Below are 18,956 nucleotides of genomic sequence, written 5' to 3'. Positions count from 1 at the left end.
GGTGGGCTCTCCTCCCTGTACCCCTGCAGTGCTAAATTCTGCCCCAGATCCCTGTTGTCCCTGGGCAACATGCATTGGCACCTGCATCCAGTGTCTAGACAGGGACTGGCATGCTCTCCATCACTGGGCCCACAGCTACAAGTGTCCAAGTAACAAGCCCCTCAGTGAGAACCCTGTAGTTTTGTCATTTTCCCCAGGCTCTGCTGGCATTCTGAGGGTCATGGGGCTGGGGATAAAGCCTGGCAAGATCAGTGTGGGTCCTCTATGTGAGTAATGATGAATCCCTTACAACAATCAAATGTCATGCAATCATTATATGTGAGGTGATAGAATATGGAATGGCATGGGAAGACATTCATGATAACATATTAAGTGCATATTAAGTACAGAAAGGTCAAGGACTATACATATATACATATCAGATATAAATATATATGATGTATATTTCATATGTTTATACATATGTGATGATTCTGTTTTATATGATAAAAACATTTACCACAGGAAAAACACAACCATAGGAAAAAAAAAAACCGTCAGGATAACAACTAAAATGTCAAAAGACATTAGTTCTGGCTTGCTTAGTTGGGTGGTTTCAGTTTTCCACAAGGAAGGTGACCTTTTGAAAAAGTAAAAAATTATTTTAAAAAGCATATTCAGTTTCTAAAGGGCTTTCTGCCACTCTGTTTTATGTGTACTGATTAAGGAGCTTTTGCACTTTCATACAGCCCTGCAAGACCCTCGTGGTGAGTCTGTGCCACCCTGGGCACTGAGAGCCCAGCACTAGCCAGGACAGGCAGAGTTTATAGTCAAGTGAGAGGGACGAGCGCAAACCCAAAGAAGCACATCATTCACATTTCTTCCCTCAGGGTGGGTGCTGTATAGTCCCAAAGAACCACATGTGTGTGTGTCTTCCCTCTAGTACGCCCTATTCACTCCACCACATCCAGCCCTGCCATCTCCATCCACGAGGTGGGACATACTGGAGTCACCAAAACTGAGAGGAGTGGCATTACCAGATTGAGAAGTGAGATGAAACAGGTAAGAACACCTTGGCAGTGGCAGCAGCAGGAATGGGAAGAGAAGTGGTTCTCCTGCCTAGGCTCACCTCAGAAGGTCATAGAAACCCAGGGCATGAAGCTTCAGCCTGCTTTTTGTAGAGGACGTGAGATCCCTTCTGCCTTGGGATCTAAATAAAGCTCTGTACCCAGATAGGTACCCCTAGCTGCCCCTGTGCAACCTGTACCTGCCTGTTCCTTCACCTCAATGTGATGTTTTGTATATGTTCTAGAACATGCTTTTGTCCATGTTTGGTTTTGTGCCATTTAAAAAGTAGAGTCATACAGAAAGAAACAATCATTTCTCCATCAAATGTGTCCTTCTATTGAAATAGAAGGATCTGGAAATAGAATTGAATGACCATGATACCTATGTTACCCAGGTATCTCTTTTCTTTGTCCCCTTTTATTTAATTCACAATAAAAATCCTTTTGAACTTATCCTCACAGGACTGTGATTCAACATCTTTTTAGTCCTGATATGCACTATGCTAGAACTTGACCATGACCCATGGTAGGAAATAGACTTTCCTTTTGACAGAGACCTACAATGAGAAATGTACTTGGATTTCCTCCTGTATTTCAAACATTAGTCATGTTCCACTAGCTTGGGTCTGTGAGGCACTAATGATCACCCCCTGAGGTTGACCATCACTGCCCTGGATTATCAGAGGGTGATAGAAGTATTAGGGTGTTCTTGATTTAGTTTTTGTTTATTTTCTGATGTTTTAACTTTCAGATGACAAGGCGATTTAGTGCTGATGAACAGGTGAAATATTTTTGCCTTGTTTTGTCTTTTACTGTGTGTCTTTCATGTCCTTTCTGGTTTGAATGTGGAAAGTGAAGCTGTAAATACAGAGTGTGACTGGGTGAAGGAGCAATTCTGCCCATCAAAGTGGCGTAGTCAGACAACCCCCAGGGACAGAAAATGAGCAGGACTTGAAGGCAGGAGAAGTGACCTTGCCCTGGGCTTCAAAAAAACCCATTTGTCAAATTCCTGGGCTTTATAGGATACTTGTATGGTCTGGGCTCTGCCTCAAAGTTCCTGTTAAAAAAGAAGAAACTAAATAGGGGTATCTACGCAGGAGCTAAATTGGGTATACTTACCAATAGAAAGGCTAGGGCTATTCCTGTCTGCAGATGACCTGGGGGAATTTAACCCTGGAAGGAAAAAAAAAAATGTAAGGATACTGTTCTTCAATGCCACCCTGTGACATCCTACTTCCTCCAGAAAATTGGAGTCACTTTTTTTTTTTAAGAGATGTGTCTCACTGTGTTGCCCAGGCTGACCCCAGACTGGGCTCAAGCAGTCCCCCTGCCTCATCCTCCTAACCAGTTGGGACTACAGGTGCACACCACCACATCTGGCTTCCAGAGTCACATTTCTAATGATTTGATGTCCCTATGGACCAGGAGAGTATAGAGGAATCACGTGTTGACATGTGAATGCAGATTGCACATGTTGTCCAGGGGTAAAACATACTTATCTCTCATTCTAATTTATGCTTCTTCCAAGTAAGGAACCAACTTTCCAAACACCTTCCTTTGTCAGCCACTCGGTGGCACCGTTCCTCTGGTTACCCATACTCTGCTGGCCTAAGCATGGGTGAATATGGATGGTTCCTGTCACCTTCATGTAATTCTGTCCTTGCATGTTACAGAGACAGAATGATCACCTTTCTTCTTTGATGTGTTTATATTCAACTAGCTAGTACAAGTTTTATATTTGGCTATATTTATATTTCCTTACATTAAGGAAACATTCTCTGTTCAAAATTTAATCAGTGCCATGACAGTTTAAATTTCTATTCACTTTTGCAAGAACACCAGGTACACAGACCATACCCTTGCAATCTAAGAGTAGAGTCTAGACTTTTAGGTGAGGAAATACTTGTATGGCCAAAGGTCATCACCCTGATCACATGTGTGCATTTAACAAATACCTATGGGATGCCTGTTAGATGCCAGTTGTTAGTGGTGGTTATGGGCATTTTGTTGATCTCTAAATTTTCATGACTCAACATAAAACATCAGCATTTCATGACTGAGTTTGGAAAACATTCCACCTCAATTAGGCACCTTGCACAAGCAAACAGAATCTGGTATGTTTGCTTTTTTAAAGAAAGACCTGGGGCTGGGGCCCAGTATTGGGCCAAGGTGCTGAGGCTAGATCACCTGCACTTCTGAGTGAGAACCTCTTGAGCCAGCCCTCTCCATACCTTCCTTCCTGGCCACTTTTCATGCCTGTGTGCTTGTGCTACTGGCATCACTTGGTGTCTTCACACATGACTGAGTCGACTCTTTTTGTTTTTGTAGTTCTTTTCTGTGGGCCAGGCCGCATCCAGCAGTGTGCATTCCTCCAAGTCTGCGGTAAACATGTGTTGAATCATGTCCCTCCCTGCCTCCTCTTCTGTGTTCATACTGTCTGAATCTTCTAGTGGACTCTCTCTGCTCCTACCTCATCCCTGAATTGTTTTGATTTGTATGAGTGTGCGGTGCTGGGTATAGAACCCAGGGCCTCATGTATTGCCAGGCAAGCTCTCCAGCACTGAGCTTCTTCCCAGCCCTTACCCCTGACTTCTGAAGATTTGAGCTGGGTTTACAGTCTCCTCCTAATTTTGAGGAATTTCTAGAAAGGCTGAGAAGTTGTTCAACTAAACTTTGTTTTCCCTCTTGAGCTATCAGTTCTCTCTGCTTAAGCTCCTCAGCATGGTGTGGTTGAGGAGAGCTCTCCTCACCAGTTTGCAGGAGTTTCTGGAATCTTCAGGGCATTGGTTCCATATTTTTTAATTGAGTATTGAGCTGAGGCAGGGAAGCACATGCTGACCAGCACTTTACAGCCACATGGCCTGGCTCCGTGTAGGGTTCCAGCTCAAGTGAGGGCCTAAGAAATGTTGTAATCACAAAGACAAATCTGAATCTTAACCTACCAAAACTAAGAGAAAATCAGCTGAGTCATTGATGAGCTTGGCTGTAATTACTTTTATTTGTAGCTAATTGTTGCCTTATTTAAATGGCAGTAATGAGCCCAATGGAATAACCCAGCCTGTCTTTTTCAAAATAAGATCTGCTAAAGTCAAGATTAGTACAGAGAGAAGCCCGCTTCCTGTCCTGCTAGTGTGCTTAATATTGGGATTTTATTTTAAGTCTTTAAATTCAACGTTGTGCATTGAAAAATCAAAATGCCAAATAATCCAGGACAAAGGCATGTGTAAGGATGCAGGTTACCCTTACCCTGACCCGGAGGCTGAAGGGCTAGAACCCACCCTGGGCAAGATAGCAGGCCAAGTTTTGCTCCAGCAAGGAGACACGGATGACTTCAGGCAAGCCCCTCTTCCAGCTCTGGCCGCCAGGCCCCATTGGGAGCTGCTATTTGGTCATGGGCAGCCCTGCAACAGTGCTGCCCTCACAGAGCCCAGAAGGAATCCAGTCTTTGGAGGAAGTGAGAAGGAAATGACACCCTCCTACCTTGTGTCACCAGGGCCAGTCCCAACTCAGAGCCACTGTGACCCTGCCAAGGCCAAGAACAGGAATGGTAGCAGGCAGAATTGAAAAGCATGGGTAGAGATACTAAAATCTGAGGTCCCTGCCACTAACTGGGGATTCCTAGCCTTGACTTTCTGTCTTTGTCTCTGGGTCCTTCCCTCCTGTAGGAGGTATGGTATTCTCTGTGGTACTTGCCCTATAGTGATGCTGCTCAACTGGGTACTTTGGCATTTGTTCCCTGGACTGCAGACCGGAGAAGCTCACCTGCTTTGAGAGCCAGCATCTCTCCTGAGGTGTCCTCAGGGGAGCAGCCCTCAGGTGGATAGCTGCTCCTCAGCACTCAGCACAAGCCAGTTATGCTCTCAGGGTTTTTCCGTGTCTTCACTCAACAAATGCCCACAGGCAGCTCCCTGTTGTACAGATGCAACCAGGGTGGCAGTCGGTACTAGTGTAGGGCCAGGGAAGCCTCACCTGGGTCTGTGCTGCAGCTAGCTGTTACTGAGTTGGGGTTGGCACCGCAGTGGCCTGATCCCAGAACTCACACCATCCCTGCTTAGCCAATGCCCTATGAGTTTGGGTCCTCTGGGTGTTCTACTACCTCTTGGAGGCTGGGAGGAATCAAGTAACCAACCTGGAGAGCAAAAGAATAATCCAACATCAAAGAGCAAAATGGACAATGGCATATAGTGATTTTGATTAGTTCACTAAGCCAGCCTTCATGGAAGTGAGCTTTTCCCTGGGGCACCTGCTGGGCATCCCTCAAGACTTCTGAAGACTACTTGCTTTCTGTGTTACAGAGGTCCAGCACCCCATCCTCACCCACAGGCACATCATCATCAGACTCAGGAGGATATCACATTGGCTGGGGGGAGCGGCAGGGCCAGTGGCTACGCAGAAGAAGGCTAGATGGGGCCATCAACAGGGTCCCGGTGGGATTCTACCAGAAGGTGTGGAAGATCCTTCAAAAGGTGAGCTGGGCACTGGGGCATACTCTGCATGCACTGGTACTGAGAGAAGTGTTCCCAGGGAATGAGCCAGCCCTCTATTGCCTCTATGGGGCACAGTGGCACTGCCAGGTATCAGGTAACAGATGGCTGCAGAACAAGCAAACACACAGCCTCTGACCTTGAGCAGCTCATAGTCTAGAGCAGGGTTTCTCCACCTTGGCACTGTGTCATCTGGCCCAAGTTATTTTTTGCTGTTGGGAACTGTCCCATGCACTGTGGGGGTGTGTAGCAGCATCCCTGGCCTCTATCTATTAGTTGGTGTCTGCTGGACACTGTGTTAGGTCCTGAGGGTGTTCAGGAGCTTCCAGTGTGGCACGCAGTCCTGTGTGCTCTGAAGGCACAATCTTCCCAACACACACACCCATCCCGGGCTGCTCCTGCTTCCTTCCCTGGAGGACCGGGACCCCCAAGTCCCACCTCCTTAGCCAGCTTCCCACTGCTGTTATGGCTATCCGAAAGGGTTGTGTTTCCCATCTGTTAAAGAGTCATTGGAGGTTGTGGCTGGAAACCAAGGAGAGGTGACACAGCCAGATGGTACTGCACACCTGAACACGGGAAGCCTGTATGAATGCCTGTTGCCAAGGAGGGGGCAGCATGGCCAAAGGGGGCAGATGGGCCCCTTTGTTCTCTGCATTCCATCTCCTCCCACATGGACCTCAGGACATTCATGCAGCTCCCCATGCCCCACCAGAGCTTGTCCTGCCTCTCCCACAGAGAGATGGTATGCCTCAGTTATAAAGCGTTGATCCAAACCAAGACAAATTTTTTTCCCCTGAATGATTTCTTTCTAGCTCATTTCACAGTAGGAGAGGAGTGAAAAATGCAGTAATCCCAAGCTGAACATACTCTAGCCCCCTTTGCAAAGTCACAGCACCATTTGGTCTGCATTCTTTCTGTAGCAAATGCCTTTGGCCAGTTGTGGAGCTTTGGCCTCTGTGCTTTATGGGTCTGAGGTCTTCCTCAGGGCAGGCGCAAAGCTGGGTAAGAGGAGTTCAGAGCGGACCCTGTCCATAAGCAGCTGGACTCTGATACCCACTAAGGGGAGCCCTCAGAGTTGTGGATGCCCCTCGTGCGCCATCCCCTGCCTCTTCAGGAGTCCTCAGGAAGGGGTGAAGGCAGGGTGGCTGCTGCCGGCACAGCCGGAACACTAGCAGTTAGAAAATGGCCATTAGACTAGGAAAAACTATTCCTAGAAAATCTCCCCACTCTTCCTGGGGCATCATGTTTCCGTCCGGACTTCCACTGGCACAAAACCAAGATGCTTTTATTATGAAAGAGCAGCATTTTGTATTGAGCCTGCTTGATATTTATATATACGGTGTGCATGTGCATGTCTGTGCATGTGCTCGAGTCTTTTGTGATTGGTGCTTTTTATAGAAATCTCGAAAATAGACGCCTGTAAAGGCACAGAAGCATCACTTCACCAGTAGGAGCCATGAAAATCTCCCTTCATTATGGCACCAAAGGGGGCCTGGCAGGCACCAGGGCCCAGTTGCCAAGTGAAACATGGAGCCTCCAGGGAGGAGGATGCCACAGCTCCCAAGGGCATTATTCGTGCAGGATCTGAAAGATGCCTGCTGGTTTCCCTAGAATTGTTCCATCGAAAACACAGCCTGTGGGCAGTGAGAACAGCACTCTAAAAATAACTGACAGTCTGGCGTGTTCCAGCCCTCGTGCAGATTTCCAGGGCAGGGAGAGCTGTGCAAGCAAGTGCGTGTGTGAATACTCAAGCACTTTTACCATGTTCTAGAATCTGACTGAAATGTCTGTGTTCTTCCTCCAGTGCCACGGTCTCTCCATTGACGGTTATGTCCTCCCATCCTCAACAACCCAAGAGGTATGAGGAGGAGAACCCAGACCTCCGTGGGTTTCTTTTATGGGTTCTGAACGCTCATACGCCTCTCAAGCTTGTTCTGAGTAGTCGGGCTATTTGTAGGTCTGATCTTTTCAGCCACTTCACCCTCAAATTGTGCAGCTTCTTTCCTGTCACCTTTTGTCTCGTTCAGAAACAGCATTTCTAGACTATCAAGCTCCATATTTTCCCCAGGACCCCTGAATACCCCAGCCAAGTTTCCTCTCACACATACTAGACCTACATGCGGCCTCCATGCATTATTTTAAAAATGGGTGTTTTAGTTTGACCCTACCCAAGCAGGGAATGATGAGAAGAAAAATAAGAAATAGTCCCTATTCCCTGCAAGTCACAGTCCAATGTGTAGATAGAGGAGTCTAGGACAAGGCCAACTGGCTCTTGGAGCAGAGTGCTCAGCCTCCTACTCCAGAAGGTTCCCACTGCAGAATCAAGACAGTGGCCAGAAGGGAGGTGGCATTTGAGCTGCGTCCCAGTGGTGCTGAGGGAAGTGTTGGTTACTGGGCTATTTCTGTCCCATCTCATTGCTGGCCACCTGCCTGTCCCTTTGACAGATGACTCCACATGAAATCAAGTTTGCTGTCCATGTGGAGTCAGTGCTGAACCGCGTGCCCCAGCCTGAGTACCGGCAGCTGCTGGTGGAAACCATCATGGTGCTGACACTGCTCTCAGACACAGAGATGGACAGCATTGGGGGCATCATCCATGTAGATCAGATTGTGCAGATGGCCAATCAGCTGTTCCTGCAGGACCAGGTAGGTGTGCCCAGACCATCTGCTCACCCCACAGCTGAAGCCGAATAGTCAGGTTGGCCAGCATTTTTCCTGTTGAAGCTGGAGGTTCTATATCCAATAGGAAGGAGTATGCGCCAAAGAAAATGTCATCAGATGGTGAAAAAATGGCCACTTGGTTAGGAAATGGCACAGTGGCCACTTGGGAAATCAACCTTTGAACAGGCCTGTGTCTGTAGCTTTTAGTCTAAATACCACCACTTGCTACATATGTGGCTCTGGGCAAACCACTTATCCTGTATACAAAATCAGGTTAGGCAAAGAAGCTGCCCTCTCATAGTCAGTGCAGAGCTGCAAACTAGGGTCTGTGAGAACATAGTCCAGCCCAGAGCAGAGGCAGAAGGCCCTACCTGCTGGGAGGCACTGGCTTTCTTTAGTGAAGCCTGGACTTGGACCTCTAGCAACCACCCCTCACCCACACTGGCCGCCTCCAACATGCAGAAGAATCTTGTAGGGTGGGGGGAGGAGGTGGACTCTGCTCACATTCCCTCTGCCTGTTCCTGCTGCAGGTATCAATTGGAGCCACTGATACCCTGGAGAAAGACCAAGCCACAGGAATTTGCCACTTCTTTTATGACAGCGCTCCAAGTGGGGCTTATGGGACAATGACCTACCTAACAAAAGCAGTGGCTTCTCACTTGCAGGAACTGCTGCCCAGTTCAGGCTGCCAGATGCAGTAAGACTACAACTATAAACATGATCACCTCTGAATCTGTCACTTGCCTCCTAGCCTCATTGGGAATTTTCTTCTGTCCCCCAAGATCCCCTATGCTGTCACAAAAGCATGTCCCATCAGAAACATTCACTGGGAGGAGATGGCAGCACTGAAACCAATGTATGTTTAAACCACAGATAGAACTGATGAATCCTGTGCTCCCCCAAGGAGCACCCTGGGATCATTTTCTAGGTTCATTTTGCTGGAACATTTGTCACAGCATCTGGTCTCATGGACTCTAAGAAGGAATTAGAAATTGGTCTCTTTTGAGTGCAGAGCGAACTGAGAAGCCAGCTTAAATTGGCTCTCAGAGAGTTACAGAAATAGGTTCGATGAGCTAGTGACACATCTTAAAGACAGAAAGATCCTTCCAGCAGCAATAGCTAGACAAGCAGACCTTGACAGGGGAACATCTTAACAGGATGCAGTCTGTCTGGGGTCCAAACTGTTTACCAAATAGAACAATTCTATCTTTCTGTAGAATTTTCACTATCTTGTACCCTGCTTTCTTCTTAGCTGCTCTGTTAGCATGGCTGACTTCATGTAACAATTCTCTGTTGCCAAGATTTATACAGTTGCTCCCAGTTAATTTTGGCTCACATCTTCAAGAATTTTATCCTGGCTGCCCATGAATTGGGGGTGTCTCCTACCTTATGAAAACTCCCACATCTTCCAGAATCTAGGGGGAAAAAAAGGTGAGACTCTGAATTTTTTATAATAGCCAAACAAATTGTTGTTTTGGAGCTGGAGCAGGTAGGGAGTCCCCTGTCTCTTCCCTCCCGGGCTCAAGAGGAACCATCACGTGATGAATGAGTCACTAGATGCCATGGAAATTAATTGTGTGTTCCCACAGAAACATTGCTTCCCTCTTAAAAATAGAGCCAGGCTGGGAATTTGAACTCTTTTCATAAAAGCATTTGCATCCTCACTCTCGGGTGTGGTTGGAGATAATGGTTGTAGAGAAAGATGGGTTGTGACAGGGTCTGGCAAATCTTTTGCCAGGTGTCCTTGTGAATGGAGTTTCTCTCCAGGCAGTGTCTTCCCCTGGGGGGGATAAACATTAGAGAGAACAATTTCCATAAATAATACACCTTGAAAGACAGGTCATCTGGTGGCCAAGGGGTGCCCTCTGTTTGGGTGACAGTGATGGGTTAGATTCATGATGATGCTGCCTCTGAAATGGAAATGAGACTACTGGATCTGTCTCTCGTTCCTTGAAGTGTCTGTGGAGGGGGGAGAAGAGAGGATGATGCTGTAGCTGCTTTAAGGGGCCACAGCTCTGCCTAGCACCCCTCAGAGTCAAGATGCAGTACTGATAGTTATTCTTAAAGCAGAGGAAAGGTACGTGACTGCCCCCTGGCAGAGTCTTTCTTTAGGCCAAACCAGGTGTTTTAGTTGCTCCTGGGAGAGGCCATGGTGACAAGAGCAGCCTCCCTGTGCTCATCAGGGCTTGGTGGTGTGCAGATGCCACTCACCAGGGACTTTACTGCCTTTGGTTCCATTTCTTCCAAATCACAATACTCTCCCTGCTGAGCTAAGAGTAGTTACATAAAGAACAAGCCCCGGAGGAGTCTGTCAGTTCCTGCCACGGCAGATTTACACATTCCTTGCACAGGCACAGATCCCAGAGACTATGTGGGCAGCTGGCCTGCAGCAGCCCATACACAGGCCTGGCTCCACGCCCTCTCCCCCAGGCTCCTGCACAACCCCTACACCTTCCCATTCACTCTCCCCTTGGAGAAGGATGAGGGTGCCAAGGTGGCAACAGGACTGGAAGGAAAAAAGCCCTAACCAGCCTGTTCGCTGCCATTTGCCTGAAATCCACAGGACACAACCTCCCTGGTTTCCTATATTTTTCATAGGCTTTTTTTTTTTGGGGGGGGGGGCTTTAAGACATGCCCAACATCAGCATGAGTCAGAGGGTAATGTAATTGCCTGACTCCTTGGTGGATCATTTTCAAACACATGCTATAAGAAAAGTAGGATGGGCTTCGGATAGAGCTCAGTTGGTAGAGTGCTTGCCTCGCGTGCACAAGGCCCTGGGTTCAATCCCCAGCACCACAAAAAAAAGAAAGAAAGGTACGAGGCACGAAACTGCCTGTTGCTGCTTGGAAGAAGCTCTAGGAAGAGCTAGAACACGCCAAACTAGCCAGGTGCCAATTCAGAATAATCACCTGCCTGCCAATGACCTGCAAAGCCACAGCTGCTATGTTTGGGCCCCAGCGAGCTGTGGGCCTGGAGGGGAGCCATAATAAATGACTTAACCACTTCTTCGAGTCACTCTTTGAAACCTCTTTAAATGAAGCCCTGAAATAGGGCTGCATTTCCACAGGCATCAAGCTGTCAGCTTCAAAGAAGGAGAATAGGCTTCTGAGGCTTGATCCCTTTAGTGAGCAGCTGAGGCTACACCGAGGAGCAGAGCAGATGTTTGAGGGGGATGGGGGATGGGCGATGGTATGGTACAAGTCCTGCAGCTGACACCAACCTTGCCTGGGGGGACTTGGTTTCCCCACTGCAGAGTGGCCCCAGAGCCTTAGGTCTGCACTGGCTCCTCCCCTACCCTGAGGCTGTGGGAGGGGAGCTTTTCCTATCTCTCCCCTCAGTGCTGACCTGACAACTTTGACCTTTACTGAGGCTGTTGGGTTACAGTGTTCTGTTTCAAAGGACAAGCTTGTGAAGTAAAGAACTAACATAAGTTGAAAAGCCACTGGCTGCCCCACTGGGTGCTCTCATCTGAGATGAGTTTAGTATTCCTGCACTTATTCTGTGATCTTGGACAAGTAAGTTAATGTTGCACCTCACTTTGCCCATCTGCAAAAAAGTCAAGAGGCCTAAGAACTGACACAGGACTAAGCATGCTGAACTCACCTGTCTTTGGCTGTTGGAGTGACCAGATATGCTCTATTGGCAACCCCAGGCTGGCCAACTGAGGATAGGAAGCTCTGTTTGTCATGCCCAGTGTTTCATGGGGTGGAAATCTGTCAGGTCAGAGGATCTGCCTCTCTTCTAAGGCATGGTGACAGGAAGGAGAATTGTTAGGCCTCAGCTGCCTGGATAAAGAGGATGCAAATGCTCCCTGTGTTAAAAAAAAAAAAAAAAATCAGGAGGCAAGAGAAACAGTTTGTCAGTTGATTGATGCCATTTATTTCTGGACAAGATGACAGGAGGCTTGGCCTCCCTTGAAGTAAATTACAGCAGAATCATTTCAGTTCTGTTGACTCACACATAAGTTTAGCAAATAGCTTTTGTCTTTTCTGCTTCCTTGTCAAAGGGTACAAAAGTCTCCCATCTATCCTTCCCTTTACACCATTATCTTTCAAGGTGACTCTTATGCTTTTGAAGTCCCTGCCATCTGCTCTGTACAACTCTGCATTTTGCAGGATGTGAGAGCATCGTGTTCCCAGAATGCCTTCTGTTCTCCCAGACTTGGCCATGGAAAGATCTGCCTGTGAAGTGAAAAGACAGCAGCCCCGTCATTCTCTTAGAGCCCAGTCCCCCTTTTCTTCCTCAAAAAGCCATTTAGGAGGGGCTGGAGTTGTGGCTCAGTAGTAGAGTGCTTGCCTAGCATGCGTGAGGCACTGGGTTCCATCCCTGGCACTATATAAAATAAAAAATAAATAAAATTAAGGTATTGTGTCCATCTACAACTAAAAATAAATAAATATTTTTTTAAAGCTACTTAGGAAAAAATCCATGGCCTTTGAGTTACCAAGAGAATTCTTTGAAGAATGAGAGTACCAGAAACTGTGAGAAAGACTATTCTCCAATTTAATGTGTGTTCAATGGCTTGAAAAAGAGGAACATTCTGTATGTGGGGTGTGTGTGTGTGTGTGTGTGTGTGTGTGTTTAAATGTGCAATTTTGGCAAAAATGCCTTCTTAGAAGGGCTGTAATAATTGGAACCAATGAACTCTGAAGTCATGTGATTTGTCCCCCTGCCTTAGTGCAATATGTAAACTATTCTGAAAAAAATGAATGAATCCCGAAAGCATTTGCTACATCCCTAGGCATGGAGAAGTGTGGACTGGCAAGGTGGCAGATGAAAAAAAATACCCTGTTCATTTTTGAAGGCCTCTGAAAAAGGACATTCACTAGGCTGCTGAGATAAGCATTCCTCACCCCAGTCCATTGACACATTCACCTCTCAATCCTAAATCCTATGCAGTTTGGGCCCATTTCTCAGCTGGTAGCTACCAAAGCCTTCCACCTCTAGCTGTACCTGCACATCGGGCATGAGGAATGGTTGTGGTTTTGCACTTGCCTTTTTGAGAGACCTTTTCAGACACAAACCCAGGAGGGATGTGCCAAGGAGAAATCCCAGTAACTGGCTGTAATCTCTCAGTCTTTGTCATTGGGTCTGAATTCTTACTTGCAAATAACAAACCAACTCTGCCTGGGTTAAGGAAATATGTTTCTTACAGATTGGATAAGTCACATGTCACCAGATTTAAAGCTCCCGAGCCAGGACCAGAACCCTCTATCACTTCCCACTACTCCCAGTCTCACACAGGCTTAAACCCCAGATACCCCAGATGCTGGACACTGCCATCTCTTCTGCTCTTTTGGAAACAGAATATAGAGGCAACCTCCTGTCACCAGAATGCATTGCAAACAGCCACTAGCTGCTGTGCAAGGTCTCAGGCAGTGTGCTGCATCAGCTAAGGGGATGCTGTTAGCTGAGCAGGAGGTTAGAAAAGCCATTATCCAAAAGTTCTGCCTTCTGTAGTGGAGAGGGGTGGGGAGTCAGTTTCACAACATGGAGATACCCCAGATACAGGAAGGGGGTTCGAATGCTAAACATCTATCTAAAATTAAGAGTCCCCTCCAGCAAGGAATCTTGGGTTTTGTTCCTTTGTCCACAAAAGAAGGACCTGTGCCCCTCCAGGTGTCCGCCCTGGAGAACTGGCCATAAAGGCATGTGTGCAGCAGGAGTGAAAGGGCATGCAGGGACCCCTCTCCCAAACCAAGGAAGTCATCCCAGTGCCACCATGGCAGTTGTATGTTCTTTCACCAGGTAGAAGTGTAGCCACTGAGCCAGTGGTCAGCTCCCCACTGCTGTGGAGGAGAGCCAGACACACCGCCTTCCAGCCCTCAGCTTCCCAGGAGCTGTCAGGATGCATCTCAGCAAGCCCCAGGTAACTGCCAAGGGTCCTTGCATTTTTCCTGACCACCAGCCCAGCCCCATTAGACTTCCCTGGACCCTTAGTGACAGCCCATCTGGGATAAGATGCAAATGATTGGCACATCTTTCCTTCTAAGTCTTTAGCCAGCTGGGAGATTTAAAAATAAAGAATTGGAACCAATTCATGGTATAAGCCGTGCTCCTGACAGTGTGAATAATTTCCCCCAGCTGTCACCAGGGCTCACTCCCTGCATTCTTGTAAGCACCCCAGTGCTCTCAGCTTGAGGGAGGCACAGCCATCTAGGCAAGGCAGCCCTTCCACCTCCCCCTCACTTTCCCTCCCCTCTGGAGAGGCAGGCAAGAGCTCCCTCCTTCCCTTCTCTTTCCCTCATTAACCACAAGAGTTCTGGAATGCTGGTGCCCAGCAGGCTGAGGGAGGGATGGAGAGGGCCACACACATGGGCGAGGCAGCCCTTTGCACGGGGAGGTGAAGCAGCTGCGCTAAGTGGACCTTTGTGATGTGGAAGGATCGGACTCAGCTGCCCTTGTGGCTTGAATCTCACCTGAAAGCTCTTAGTTTCTCATCCCCTAAAGCAGGGAGCTCCCTCATGCTAGGCTGATGACTGACCCCCCACCCCGCCTGATTTGTGCTTCCATCCTGAACCCAACATACTAGCCATCAGCTTAGTGCTATCAGCGCACATAGATGTGGCTGGCGCCAGGCTGGGCAGGCTGCAGGACAGAGGCTCTATGCCTAGGAAGGGAAGATGCCATAAATAAGCAAGTTGCCAGTGTGAGAGTCCAGAGAGGGGAAGGGTTCCCTCTGAGCCCTGGATGAGTGCAGGCTTGGCAGTGTAAATGATGCTGGACCAGGAGAGTATGGGGCCAGCAAAGGGCCTTTGAGCAGTAGAAGCAACAGAAGCCAGCAAGGCCACCTGGGCATAGCCAGCTCTTAGCCAAGGAGACATGGGGGGGTTCCTGGAGTCAGGCAGTGGCAGTAGGGGTGGGGGACTATAGCAGAGGCTGCATCCTCTGCCACTCATCACCCCCACTGCGGTGGCTCTGTTTGCTCAGTGATGCAAGGGGGAAGAGGGACCTGCTGGTGCTGCTAGTTTGCTTGAGAGCTTGCTGACTCTTCCACACCCTCCCCTGGTCCAAGATTAGTAAACACTCACCTGCAGAAGGTTGGGAGCCATGAGGCAGGAGTTTCTCAATAGCATAATCCCATCAGTGTTGGGGTACAACCACCACGCATGTGCTGGGTAGCTGTTGTGGTTTGGATCTGGAATGTCCCCATAGACCTCATGTGTTGACAACTTGGTCCCCTGTGCAGCAATGTTCAGAGGCAGGGCTTTCAGGAAGTGATGGGTTCATGAAGACTCCAATGTCATCAGTGGATTAATCCCTTAGATGGATTAATAATTTGAATGGACTACTTGGGGGGATGTGGAAACTATAGGAAGTAGGTCACTGGGGCTATACCCTTGGGGACTGTATCTTGTCCCTAGCCTGTAATTCCCCACTCCCTGTCCCCACCAGCTGCCAAGAGCTGAGCAGCTTTCCTCCACCACACCCTTCTGTCATGATGTTCTGCCTCCTCTCAGGCCCAAAGCAATGGAGTGAGCTGGCCCTGAGAAACACCCGAGACTATGAGCCAAAATCAGTCTTTCCTCCCCCCTAAGATTTTTTGTCAGGTATTTTGGTCAAGATAATGAAAACCTGATGACACAATGGGATAAGACAGGTGGGCAGGCCAAGGCCAAGGCCATCTCTGTGTCTCCCTGAGAAACCACTCCCTAACTCCTCCTCCACCCCCGCCCCCTAGACAATGAGGAATGAGCATTAGATGCATAACATGTCAGGCAGTGATGAGAGCCACAGACAAGAAAAAAGTGGAGAAAAGGACATGGAGTCCTCCGGGCAGGGACAGGCTGTTGTATGAGATGACTGGAGAGGATCTCTAATGAGGCAAAATTTGGTCAGAGACCTGAAGGAAGTGAGGGCCTGAGCCATGCAATACCTGGGGGAAGAACACAGTAAGCAGAGCGAACAACCAGCGCGGAGGCCTGAGAAAGGAGGCCGCCTAACATGTCCATGGAGCTCCAAGGAGGCCAGGGTGGGAGTGGAACCATCAAGGGGGAAATACATACTTAGGCTTTTGTCCCAAGTCACTGAAAGGTTTTGAGCAGAGGAATGATTTAACAATTGCCAACCCTACCCAGTAAGACTGACTTTAAAGGGAAATGGGGCAATGGGGCAGTAGCTAGAGGCAGAGGGGAGAAAGGGCTCATTTTGGAGGGAATGTATCTATGAGAGGTGAAAGAGGAAAGAGACAAGTGCCTGAGGCGATTTAACTTTCTTCCATCTCATGTAAGAAGCCCAAAATATCCAGGAGCAGTCCCTACTTTGCTGCTATTTAGAGGAAGAATCTGGTAGCAGGAAAATGGCAGTGGCAGAATGACAGAAGGAAAGCAGGAGAGGAATCATTCCCATTCCCTCCTTTAACCTCCTCCCTATCTCAGGCTGAAAAACCCATGTGCTCCTTAGAACCTTTAAAAGCAAACATACCCATAAGTATATGCACATACATACTAACATACATATGCGAATACATGGCCACATACCTACACCTGGCTGTGACAGCATCCCTTCACTAAGGAATGGGGTTACAATTACTATGCAGTAAAGGTAGCAAAGGAGTCAGTGGCTGGGAATCTGTCCCTGGGGCTCCCTTGGTTTCTCCCTGCTCTCATCTGCCCTTTCAGATGTTTTCCTATCATAAATCCAGTAAACATCAGACCTCTTCCTTGACATCCTAAGCATCTACCTGCCCTTCAAGTTGGGGCCTTAGAAAACACGAGTTATAGGTTCTGGGGCGGAGGCCTTTGAAGATTCTAAAGGCTATGCATTCTGCAAGTAACTCAGTCTGCTTTCTCTGCACTTTAAATAGATGTGCTGGGCTGAGTTTTAAATTTGACACATTTCTTTTTTTAAACTGAAAAAAAAAAAGCACAATCAAAAAAAAAAAAAAGCATTACCATCTCAATAAATGCAGAAAAAGCCTTAGACCAAATTCAACATCCCTTCATGATAAAAGCTCTGAAGAAACCAGGCAGTGAAGGAAATTAACATTATAAGAGCTATACATGACAAACCCAAAGCCAACATTATGCTGCATGGGGAAAGACAGAAAGCGTTTCCTCTAAAATCAGGAACAAAGCAAGGGTGTCCACTCTTATCACTTCTATTGGATATGGTACTTGAAACTTTAGCCAGAGCAATTAGGTAAAAGAAACAAATAAAAGAAATACACATAGGAAAGGAAGAAGTCAATTTATCCCTATTTGCAGATGATATGATCCTATACTTAGAAGACCCAAAAGACCCCATCAGAAGACTTCTAGATATGATAAACAAATTCAGCAAAGAAGCAGGATAAAAAATCAATGCACAAAAATCGATAGCTTTTCTATATACCAAGAATGAACCAATGAACCCGTTATTAAAACAGAAATTAGGAAAACAATTCCATTCACAATAACTTCAAAAAATAAAACATCTAGAAGTAAACCTAACCAAAGAGGTAAAAGACCACTACAAAAGAAAAAACATTACAGAACACTGAAGAAAGAAATTGAAGAAGACATTAGAAAGGGAAAAGACCTCCCACATTCATGGACAGGCAGAATAAATATTGTTAAAATGGCTACATTATCAAAAGAGACCCACAGATTCAATGTGATCCCCACCAAAATACCAATAACATTTTTCACAACCCTAAAATTCATATGAGGGCACAAAATACCCTGAACAGCCAAAGCAATCCACAGGAAAAAGAACAAAGCTGGAGTTATCAGAATACCCAATTTCAAAATATAATGTAGAGTTATAGTAACAAAAACAGCATGGTACTGGCATAAAAAGAGACAAGGAGACCAAATGGAATAAAATAGAAGACACATAAATAAACCCACACAGCTAGAGACATTTGATTCTTGACAAAAGTGCCAAAAACATACATTGGAGAAAAGACAGCCTATTTAATAAATAGTGCTAAGAAAACTGGATACCCATATGTAGAGGATTGAAACTAGATCCCTATCTCTCACTCTGGACAAAAAACAATTCAAAATAGATCAAAGATCTAGGTAGAAGACCTGAAACTTTGAGACTGCTAGAAGAAAACACAGGAAAAACACTTCAAGACATTAGCACAGGCAATAACTTCCTGAATTGCTCTGATAGCTCAGGAAATAATTGTAAGAATTGACAAATGGAATTGCATCAAATTAAAAAACTTCTACACAGCAAAGGAAACAACAGAGTGAACAAACAGCATGGAAGAAAATCTTTGCCACTACTCTTTCCACAGAGGATTAACATCCGGAATATATAAAGAACTCAAAAAGCTTAATACCACAAAACAAATAACACAGTTAATAAATGGGCATATTAACTGATCAGATACTTCTCAAAAGAACTATTATGGCCAATAATTATATGAAATAAGTCTAATACTTTTAGTCATCAGGTAAATGCAAATCAAAACTACATTGAGATTCCATCTCATTGTAGTCAGAATGGCTATCATCAAGAATACAAGAAACAAGCTGGGCACAGTGGCACAGGCCTGTAATCCCAGCACTTGGGAAGCTGAGGCAGGAGAATAGTGAGTTCAAAGTCAGCCTCAACAATTTAGCAAGTCTCTAAGCAACTTAGTGAGACCCTGCCTCTAAATAAAATATTAAAAGGGCTGAGGATGTGGCTCAGTGGACAAATGCCCCTGGGTTCAATCCCTGGTATAAAAAGAATACAAAGAACAATAAATGTTGGTGAAGATGCAGCGAAAAAGGAACACTTATACACTACTGGTAGAGATGTAAATTAGTATAGCCACTATGGAAATCA

The 18,956-nt window shown here is 46.7% G+C and overlaps 1 protein-coding gene across 4 annotated transcripts in view; it reads left to right on the top strand.

The window, feature by feature from the left end:
* Phka2 (phosphorylase kinase regulatory subunit alpha 2) overlaps window positions 1–8,923 on the top strand; it is a 71,582-nt gene extending 62,659 nt beyond the window's left edge. Inside the window, exons 27-33 of one of the 4 annotated variants that reach the window (XM_015488066.2) lie at window positions 923–1,041; window positions 1,798–1,827; window positions 3,375–3,428; window positions 5,342–5,512; window positions 7,335–7,388; window positions 7,976–8,176; window positions 8,722–8,923. In XM_015488066.2, coding sequence (XP_015343552.1) covers window positions 923–1,041; window positions 1,798–1,827; window positions 3,375–3,428; window positions 5,342–5,512; window positions 7,335–7,388; window positions 7,976–8,176; window positions 8,722–8,892 — 800 coding nt within the window. In that variant the 3' untranslated portion in view covers window positions 8,893–8,923. The remainder of the gene's footprint in view (window positions 1–922; window positions 1,042–1,797; window positions 1,828–3,374; window positions 3,429–5,341; window positions 5,513–7,334; window positions 7,389–7,975; window positions 8,177–8,721) is intronic. The other 3 variants (XM_048796493.1, XM_048796494.1, XM_048796495.1) reach the window with 3 other exon arrangements.
* The last annotated feature ends 10,033 nt before the right edge of the window (window positions 8,924–18,956 follow it).

The sequence above is a fragment of the Marmota marmota genome, unplaced genomic scaffold, assembly GCF_001458135.2.
Source record: "Marmota marmota marmota unplaced genomic scaffold, marMar, whole genome shotgun sequence".
NCBI classification, from domain to species: Eukaryota; Metazoa; Chordata; class Mammalia; order Rodentia; family Sciuridae; genus Marmota; species Marmota marmota.
This window is presented reverse-complemented; position numbering and strand designations above follow the sequence as displayed.